At 29.9% G+C, this 11,353-nt stretch overlaps 1 protein-coding gene across 1 annotated transcript; it reads right to left on the reverse strand.

Annotated features, from left to right (window-relative positions):
- Positions 1 to 903: 903 nt before the first annotated feature.
- LOC112720314 (cytochrome P450 84A1) lies at positions 904 to 5,133 on the reverse strand. The gene is made up of 2 exons (XM_025771212.2): positions 4,079 to 5,133; positions 904 to 1,830 (listed from the first exon to the last, which is right to left on the reverse strand). Exons 1-2 carry the CDS (start codon positions 5,006 to 5,008, stop codon positions 1,210 to 1,212), a joined length of 1,551 nt encoding a protein of 516 aa, XP_025626997.1. The 5' UTR covers positions 5,009 to 5,133; the 3' UTR covers positions 904 to 1,209.
- Positions 5,134 to 11,353: the final 6,220 nt, after the last annotated feature.

Here is an 11,353-nt window from a genome sequence, read left to right on the forward strand (position 1 = left end):
CCACAAACACTTTCTCCTCCAACAACGTTCAATTCTTTTCACTCGTGGAAGATTTTTTTTTTTTTTTTTTGAAGTTAAATGGAGAAGGAGAAGACAAAGTGATAAAAAAGAAGGGTTTAACATTTTAGTTTTGTTGAAACCCTAAAACGACGTTGCTAAGTGCCTTTTTTAGTGCCAAAATGCGTATGATGTCGTTTTAATTAGGGGTGCTCATGGATCAGATTGTATCCGCAAATCCGCAGTAAATATCCGCATTCGATTCGAAAATTACGGATATAATCCGATCCACACATTGATCGGATCGGATAGGATCTGATCTGCACCCTTTAAGGATCAGATTGCGGATATCTGCTCTATATCCGCATATCCGATCCGCAGATCCGCACAATAATATATATATATATATATATATATATATATATATATATAGTTTGGTATTATATTTACTTGTTTGTATGTTTTAGTTAGTAATTATTATTCATATATTGTATTTTTTTATTTATGAAAATTTTGATTAAAAATATTTTAGGAATAAATAAGTTTAAAAGTATGAAAGAAATATTTTTATTGAATTTTATACATAGAAATATGATTAAAAAGAGAATGTTCAATTATGCGGATATATCCGATATCCGATCCGATGGAAATTGTGCGGATCAAATCGAATTTTCGATCATATCCGATCCGATCCGATTCACGTACACCCTTAGTTTTAATATATCAAGTGTGGCAAAGGTTAAGCCATGTTACCAACGGTGTTGACCTCTAATGATGAAAAATACATAAGTGACTATATTCGTGCATTTTTTTTAAATTTAGAAGATGAAATTATAACAATTAAAAAATTAAAAATTAAATCAGTGCAACTCGCTAATCACTGGTACTAAGTGAGGCTTAACTCAATTATTGTATAATAAGTGATATATAACATTTATATCAAAATAAAATATTTAAACATTTCATTACAAATTTTATCATAAATATATATTATGATTATAAAATAATTTCAAATCGGATCAGGCCAGTCCAAAACTCTGAAACCAACCCAAAAATTACATTTTATAAATTTAAATCCGACAAAATATACTTTGGACCTAGAATGGGGGAGGTCTTGATTCTTGAACACCCGGGCCGACTCCAAGTTGCTTCTTTCTTTTTTTCTTTTTTCCCCTTGCATTATTTGAGGAGTTGTTTCAGACGCTTAGTCGCTTAGAGAGGGCAGGTGACCCGCTTAGCGGGAACAGCAAAGAGACGAGTAGCTAGAGGAGCAGTGAGTCCAAAGACATCACTCATGTCCATCTCACTCGGCTTCATCCCATCAGGCAACTCCCACGTGAAGCAATGGAGAAGGTGTGCCACTGCCAACTCCAACGCATAAAGCCCCAATTGCATCCCGGGGCACGACCTCCGACCCGACCCGAATGGAATGAACTCGAAGTTACTACCCTTGAAATCCGCCACTCCTTCCTCCAAGAACCGTGAAGGCCTAAAACTTTCAGGGTCTTCCCACGAGTCTTTGTCCCTCCCTATTGCCCACGCGTTGATCATCACGCGCGACCCTTTCGGGACGAAGTATCCGGACACCGTTGCATCCTCCGCTGTCTCGTGGAGGAGGAGGGGGATTGGCGGGTGGAGGCGCAAGGTTTCTTTGATCACGCATTTCAGGTAGGGAAGCTTCTCGAAGTCTGCCTCCTCCACGCGCCGGTCGAGGCCAACGACGGTGGCGAGTTCTTGTTGCACGCGCTTCAGCTCATTTGGGTTCCTAATGAGTTCTGCCATCGCCCATTCTATCGCCGATGCCACCGTTTCCGTGCCTCCGAACATCACGTCCTGGATTGTGTTTATTGCTTCATGTCAGTTATTTTGGTTGAAATAATATAAGACATGAATTGAAAAATAAGTGATGCATATAAAGATTGACACTTAACTATTAACTATCAACTTGAGATAAAAATAACGGTCAGATTTTACTCCATACAAATATATATTTAAATGAAAAGTCTTTATATTTGTAATTAATTAATTATACAGATTTTTAAAAAATATTTACTAGTGAAGAGATAAAATAAATTAACGACAAGATCCACTAAAATTCTATATATAAGTACAATCATCTATTATTTTTTGGACTTGAAATAAGTAGAATCATCTAACCAAAAATAAATTAATAAGATATATATATATTTTTTTTGGTACTATATAGATTTCAATGCTAATGGATTTTTCACCAAAAATTAAAAGCTAATGGATTGACAGCTAATTGTTACCATTCCGACCTACCAAAAGTAATACAGAGACTACAAATAAAAAATAAAATAAATAAATAAATGAAAGAGTACCATTCACCCAAAAAAAAAGAAAAAAAAAAGAGTAAGACAAATTAAAGTAGCCTTAATATTCCATTGAGCCGATCTTGTAATTTTCAAATATATATATATATATATATATATATATATATATATATATATATATATATATATTCAAAATATACTAGTTTATTTAATTTACTAGATAGCTGAAATTTTATTTATTTATTTATTTAATTTAATTTAATTTTTCTTTCAACGTTTACGATTAATAATGTTGAAAATAAATTGTTAACAAAGCATAATTTTAACTAAATAAAATTAAAAAATAGTTTTTCGTAATAATAAAATTTTTTAAAAATCTCCTACTCAGAATAATTTCTAAATAAAATCTCTTTAAAATAATCTCATTATTATCACAAATAAAAGTAATCACAGAAAAGTATAATTCTAACACTTACTTTGAAAAACATATCCCATATAATGTTTATACTTTATACCATTGTTTCTTCCACCCCCACCCACCCCCGGCGGGCGGCCCTATTTTTAATCTTCTTTCCTTTTGACCCATGGATTTTGTATATCCTTAATTAATATAAAACTACGTATTTTGAGTGAAATAAATCTATACTTAAAAATTGCGTGTGCTACATCATAATCTAACATAAAGTAATTGAGCACGAGCTCTTTGTGTTGAAATGAAACGTTCCTATTTTTTTAATTAGTGTAATTAAGTATCTTTTAAATATTGGTCTTTATTTAATTTTAAAAAAATAAAAAATAATAAATAAATAAATTTTCTAATTTTTTAATCAACTAATACATAAAAATAAATATTTAAATTAATTAAATAATAATGAATTTTTAAAAAAACTGATTAAATTAAAAGACAACTAGCATTTTTCTCTTACTTATATGTTCATTCCTTCCTATGTACTTCTTTTCATCCATCTTTCAATAAGTCATTTACAATTATATATATTAAACTAAGCAAGTTTCATAAAATTGATCGATTTTCCGACAAAATTTTCATTGGTTCTACAAATTATTAAATGCGATCATCGTTGACGTTTTACTTAAATTGAGTCCTGCTCGGATGTTACATAAAGACTGGAAAAAGACCTCTCTATTCAAGCAACAACCTTAATTTATTTAGTCAGCATCATGCCATTTAATGGTATTTAGAATGAATTTTTTTTTAAATTTTTGACTATTTATTTCAAGAATAAAATATCTTTTCACAATCCAAAAATTTTTAATCAATTCTGAATCATCCAAGTAACTAATTTAAGCAATCTTTATAAAAATAAATTATCGATGTGTGGGCCATTTAGATTAATAATAAAAACTGATTTGACTAAGTATTTAAATAATTAAAAATTAATTAAAAACTTTTAAATTATAAAAATATACTTTATTTTTTTTGGACAGATGATCATGGACCAAAAAGATATTTATTTGTAATTTTATGGTAGAAAGAAAATGAATATAGGATAAGAAAAGACAATAAAAGTAGTTTTATTCCATTAATATAATTTACTTAAAATTAATATTTTAAATATTTTTTATTTATATGATTTAATTAATTTTAAACACTCAAATTTAAATCGGAGGGAGTATTTCAGTTTTTTCAAATTAAAAACATATAATTATATAATTAAACAAAAAAGAAACACATAAAATTGGGTATAAAAATATATCCATTTTATAACAGTGAACTTGAAAAGGCTGATATATGATATATAAGATGAAAACGAAAACGAAATAATTACCATGATTATGGCTTTGATATTCTCCTTTGTTAGTCTGATGGAGTTCTGCAAATCATCAGATTCATTATTCAACTTAGCCTCCTCACCATAAAACGCTAACAACTCATCAACCATGTCACTTTCTTCATCAACCTTGCCGTGACCCTTTTTCCTGTTTTTCTCCACATGTTCATCAATGATCTTGTCTATGAATCTATCCAAGGCCCCGCGCGCTTTGACGAGCCGGGCGTTAATTCCTTGCGGATCAATCCATCCCAGATATGGAATGAAATCCGCAAGGTTAAAAGCTCCAAAGAGCTTAGAAAACTCTTGTAATATAGAAATGAACTCATCTTGACCTTCTTGCGAACTAGACCCGAACGCGGCCCTATAAATAATATTTTTGGTGAGGTTAAACACAAGCTCACCAATGTTCACGGACTTCCCGAGGTTTTTACTTACGGTTTTAACCGCCGTATCAACCTCGTCTCTTACGGACTGCCATGACTCCGCTCGTCTACGGCTAAATAACTTCATGACGCAGAGCTTACGCATCTGACGCCAGAAGGGGCCGTAGTGAGCGAAAGCCATGTCAGCACGGTCGTAAGAAAGGTAACTGATGGCTATGGTGGCAGGGCGGTTGGAGAAGATATTATCGTGCACCTGGAGTACTTGGCGTGCTGCCTCCGGGTTCGAAATCGCAACCATGTGGAGGAACCCCATGCGGAGGTGCAAAACGCCGCCGTATTGTTTTGCCAGGTTGGCAAGACCTCGGTGTGTAAGTTGGTCCATGATGTTCATGTTTCCAATGATTGGCAACCCCTTTGGCCCTGGCGGAAACGGTGTCGTTTGACGAAGTTTTCGTGACACCAAAGGCAGAAGAAGTAAAAGTGGGATGGCGAACAGTAGAGCCATTCGCATTATTGGTTCATGTTGAAGTAAGTAATCCATTTTTTGAGGTGTTTAAACGGATTGAAAATTTTAGTGGGTTTTGATTTGGAAGGGAATGAAGAAGATATGGAGAGGGCGTGTATAAGATCGCAACTTCTAGTGTTGCTGAGTTGAGTAGTGGACATTTATGGTAACTTATATAACATGCTAATTGGTCAATTTTCAACCAAGAAACATTAAACATAGTTTGGGTTGCTTGTCTTTAATAATTTTAAAATTAAATGATGACTTTAAAATAACTTTATATTTTATCATCAAAATAAATTTTAACATTCAACCTAACATAATTTAATTCATATATATGAGTTTGTTAATAAAAAATTAACATTTTTTTCTATGAGATGTTAAATGATATTCTTCTATTCTTTATTTATAAAATATAGACTTTGTTCTCTTACAAGATTAAATAATATACATTTTAATTTATTTTATCAAAATTAAATACACATCAATAATTATTATTATTATTATATATAAATTAATGGTAATTATTCGATTAAAAAAATAATAATAATATAAAATATATTATTATAATAAATCTATTTATTTTTAATATTATATCATATAATATAAAATAGGATAAAGTATATTTTTTGTCCTTAAAATTTGACAAAAGTTTCAAAAATACCCCTAAGTTTTATTTTGTTTCAATTTTGTCCCAAAAGTTTTCGATTTGCATCAAAGATACATCCGACGGCTAATTTTTCAAAAAATTTAAAACCGATTTAATAACAATTTCATAAGAACAACTCCTCAACACAAACAAATCAAGCATAATTTTCATGTATTATTGTTAAATTGGTCTTAATTTTTTTAAAAATTTAGCTATCGATGGTATATTTGATGCAAATCAAAAACTTTTGGGACAAAATTAAAACAAAATAAAACTTAGGGATATTTTTAAAACTTTTGACAAACTTTAGGGACAAAAATATACTTTACCCTATAAAATATTTTACCTATTATAAAAATATTTAATTTAGAATATTTTATATATTTAATGATTATTGATAAATATTTTAAAAAATAAATTAAAATGTATGTTATTAATCTTGCAGAAGAGACAGTATATATTTTGTGAATAGAGTAAAGAGAAGTGTCATTTAAATATTTAATAATAGTGGATAATGTTAGTTTATCTTTTTATATTATTAAAAAAAATATTGGGTGACTAATTAATTTTTGTAATTAATTTTAACCAAATACATCTCTAAGCATGTTTTCCCTATCTTATTCACGTGATGAGCTTCAAGTGCATCTTCTCCTTCTATCCTTTTGGTCCTCCTTTTTTGGTTGAGTATTCTTTCTTGGATCTTCTTCTGAGTCTTTTATTACTTTTAGTACTCTTATTTCTTTTAAAAAATTCGATTACAAAATAAAACGGTAAAAAAGAAACAAATCAATGGTTCATTTTTGACCAATTTTTATAAATGTTTTCATGCTTTTAATATAATCAAACAAACACGTTTTAGACGCTTAGTCAACAAAAATCAAACACGTGCTTTTCTCTAGTGCGTCGTGTGTTACGAAAATAAAACAGAAAAGAGCCAAAGCAGTGGTAAAGTCTGATTCCTTTACATTTTTTATTTTTCTCTTTTTATTTTTAATATTTACTATTTTAATAGTTTCTTTTTTATTTTTTGATCCTGTTGTATGAAGATAGTATTTTATAGTTAAGTCATCCAACTAAAATTAGTCCTGTAATTTTACTGGCACAACAAAAATTTTTCACACAGACGTGCATGAAATTTCTTATTTCAAATCTGGCGATTCTTCTTCTTGTAGTGTTGTTTCTTTTTTCTTCTACCATTGCTGCTTTTTTACCATTTTCTTTTTTTCCTTTTTTCTAATTCTTCTTCTCTTAACCTTTTTTTTTTTCCTTTCCGTTTCTTATCCTTCTCATTTTCTTCTTCCTTTGAATAAGATGTTTTTTTGTCTTATTTTTCAAGTAATTTTGTTATTAATACAAAGTAATTTCTATATCTTATATTTTTTTTATGTGTTGATTGTCACAAAAGTTCTACGTATATTTATTGTCAAAAAATTTATGTGTATATATATTTGATAAATCATATAACCAAACTTGATTTATAATTATAATCAATAAACTTCATAAATAATATAATGAGTATATACCCATTTTGGTCCTCAAAAAATTTTAGACTAGACACTTTAGTCCTCAACTAAAATTAATTACTCAATTGGTCCTTAACAATTAACTTCGTTAGTCACTTAGGTCCTTTACTCCGTTAATTCTAACGGAGGACAAAATAGTCCCTGACAACTCTAATATGAGACAAAATGGTCCCTAATCTCCTCTGTTCGGAAACGACATTGTTCTCTCCCAATTTTGATCATATCTCGCATAACACTAACAGTCTAATACTGTAACTTCAAACTACACAATGCACACTTTATAAATTTAATGTTCATAAGAAAAAAAATTATCAAGTTATTCTCAACCAATTCATACTCAGGAAACTAATGCCTATGTCTCTCAACTAGTTGCCATCTTCGATGGATCCCATGAATATAGACAGCAAGTCTGATTTGTTAAGACTCGTCGTCGTCATTGCCATCTCCCTCCTCCTCTGTCCTAACATCTCCATGACCACATTGTCCACCACTCCTATAACTTCCTTCAGTTTCTTCTCCGAATCAATGTTCAGTAATCTCTTAAGTTTCCATATGAGCGGCAACGGTGACATTGCTCATTGTAATAACTTGGATGCGAGGTCGAAGCTGTCTGCCAACTTGGACTCCGGAAAAGAAGGAATGAAGCACTCGGTGTCTATTCCAAATGAGAATTTGCATATGATGTCGAAGGAGAATCTTCTCATGATGTCCTAATTTCCAACAATCTATATTGCTTGCCGGAGAGTGGAGAAAGGCATGCCCTTGGAGTAGTTGTGGAACTTGGTCTTGAGAATGTCGTGGACGTTGTCGGGGTTGGAGGTCATGTTATCAAAGACGTGGAAGTGGATGCTTTTGATGGGTGAAGTGCAGAGGAGCTGGATGTACCAGTCACAAAAATTTAGGAAGTGTGTGGTTCATGACAAGTTGAGGTAGGTGCGATACGTGTGACAATTACACCATGGCTTAATCTTGGAACTAAAGAGGAGGAAGGAAAATATGGAAAAGAAGACTGTGGAGGTGAAGAAGGAGAATATGAATGTTAGGGTTATGCGAGATATGATAAAAATTGGGGAAGAACGGTGTCGTTTTCGAATAAAGAGGTCAGAGATCATTTTGTCCCTTGTTAGAGTTGTCAGGGATCATTTTGTCCCATGTTAGAGTTTTCAGGGACCATTTTGTCTTCCGTTAGAGTTGACGGAGTCAAGGACTTAAGTGACTGACGAAATTAATTGTTAGGGACCAATCGAGTAATTAATTTTAGTTGGAGACTAAAATGTCTGATTTGAAATTCTTTGAGGACCAAAATGGGTATATACTCTAATATAATAACACTAAATTTACATTTATAATCAAAATATGAATATAAATATAAGAGAAATATTAGGAGATCATTATAATTTATTATTTTTTACTATTATTTAACCATCAATTTAATTCTTTTAGTTTATTTTTTTAATCTAATAATTAAAACATATTTTATCTCATATTTTTAAACATTAATGACTAATTAATGGTCAAAAATCATAAATTCTGATAGTCATTTAGCATTCTTCATTTATTCTAAATAGGGTTAAGTACTTTTTTCGTTCCTAACATCTTAGGACAAATAGAGAGGAGGGAGAGCAAGAAACGAAGAAAATAATAGAGGGAGAGGTGGAATGAAGAGGGAAAAGAAGAGAGGAAGAGGAAGAAGAAGGCGCCGATAAGAAAGGGCGTAGTGGCGACCTAGCAGCAGCAACGCCCAGCTGCAGCAACCCCTCCCTTTGTTTGCATCGCTTCTTTCTTTCTCTCCCCCACGATGAACTAGCAGTAGCAGCACCGACCCAGTGGTAGCAGCTCCGACCCAGCGACAGCGGTGACCCAATACCAATGACGACCTAGCAGCAGCATGTTAACACCATACATGAAGCAGCTGTTGCATCATTTTCTTAGCATGTTTTTATTGGGATACCTTCTTTCTTCATTCAATTAATATTTTTTGACTTCTGCAAAACTTCAATATTTGCTGAAGACATATTTGGTGGAGAAGAGGGGTGAACTTGTAAAGCTAGTAGAAAGGTCTCTTTGGGTTAAATATGTGAGTAACTGATTAAAGTCATTATACAATATACGTATTAGCTTTTTTTCTTTTAATTGTAGATCTACAAATATACATTTCTGACATTTGTGAATTGAACTTTCTATTTGAAACCTGTCTTAATTTCAGTAGATGTACTTGATCCCTCTTGGACTCATTGTAATGAACGCCATTACACGAGCAATAAATATAGTTGAGGAACAAGCGGGTGGACAAGGTGGTACTCTCGGACAGCAGCGCAGCTAAGATCTGCAGTACACCATGGATTAAATGAACGCTGATGTGTGAAGGTGATTAGCTTAGTTTTTTTTCTCTTCCCGTCGTGCCCTCCTTTCTCTCCTTCCAATTTTTCTTTCTTTTGTCTTGCTTCTAATTTTACTACAATAAAGAGTATTGTTGTGATGGGAGTGTTGCAAGTATAGTGGTAACTGAAAAATGGAGCTATGGCAATATAAGTTCCAGTGGATGTAGTGCAGATAATGCGGGTGAGGTGAATAGTGGAGTGAGAAGGGTGAAGAAGAGAGATAATAATAAAGGGTATTTTGGTCTAAAAATTAGAAAATAGATAATTTTATAACGTTTTGTAATGTTGAGAATGATATTAATAAAAAAAATATTAGAAATGATTTTGATTTTGACCCAAATATTAAAAAAAAAGGACTTAACCCTTCTAAATATAATGATAACTGATTTTTTTTGTTCATTAAAATTTCATTAGAACTGAGTATTATGAAACAACCTTGATTATTTTGCTATATAGCAAAGTTTGATTATTCTATAATGACAAATTTTATTATTTTGGTGGTAAATTATATATTGTTATATTAAATTTGTTTTTGTAAAACTACATATTTAATAAATAATTTTTAATATATAACGTTTGTAAATATATAATGCAAAATTACCATGAAGTTCTATCTTTTGAAAGGAAAAAGAAAAAAGTATCCAATGTTAAATTAATTCTCATGAAATTTGTAATTATGCATGATGTACCAAAAAGTAATGTTAAGGAGAAAAGATAGGGCCAGAATCTGCTTTATTTAGTATTTATTAATTGTTATAATAATTAATAAATATTAAATAAAATAAATTTTAGTTATTTTTTTGTTAATTTATTTTAGTTATTAAATATTTTTATGTACCAAAATACCATCTATCAATAATTATTATTCAAAAGCTAGAATTTTTTTAAACATTTGAATCATTATATTTTATATAAGAATAATTTTTTTTTTTTACCAAAGATATGAAGACTCGAACTCGCAACCTCTTAGATGAGTACGAAGAGATTATGCCATTTGAGCTATTACTCATTGGCATTTTATACAAGAGTAATGCTACACATTATTTAAATCTTTTTATAAACTAAATTTAACTAAATTAAACAATAAAAATTAGAATAATAATTTAGTTATAATTAGTTTTTATTATATTAAATCAACTTAATTAGATTTAGATGTATAACATTATGATGTCCATCTAATACTTTATAACAATATATTTTTTAAGAAATGACAAGTATATATATTTAGTTTAGTGTTTTATAAACAAAGTTCATTTTACTTGTTTTAGGGAATATTAGTCTTTTTTTTGGTATTATCAGTTTTTTATTTTTATTTATTTGTGAATAATTTCTCTCAACGACAGTCATTTGAGCCGCCACAGCCCACATGCATGGTGCATGTAAAGGAAAAGGTTGTTATATGCATCCGTACATTAATTATCAGATACTTTATTATTCATCATTTTTTAATATATTTTTAAAAATATTTAAAAAATAATAAAAATCAATTTAAATTAGTCAAATATTATTTTATTTTATATTTATTAATTATTTTTAAAATAAATATATAATTTTAAATATAAAATAAATATATAATTTTAAATATTATATATATCCATAAAATTATAAATATTAAATTAAATAAAATAAATTTAAATTATTGTCTTCATAATATTATTCTATATTTTTTATTCATATAAGTGATCAGTTTGATTGAAAATTCTATAAACTACTAACTTTTTAATTTAAAAATTACAATAACTTATTTATATAGCATGGTTTTCATATTAATTCAAACAGTATAACTAAGTATTTATTATAATTTATTCTTTAATTAATCTTTATTTAT

This window comes from Arachis hypogaea, chromosome 11, assembly GCF_003086295.3.
Source record: "Arachis hypogaea cultivar Tifrunner chromosome 11, arahy.Tifrunner.gnm2.J5K5, whole genome shotgun sequence".
Taxonomy (NCBI): Eukaryota; Viridiplantae; Streptophyta; class Magnoliopsida; order Fabales; family Fabaceae; genus Arachis; species Arachis hypogaea.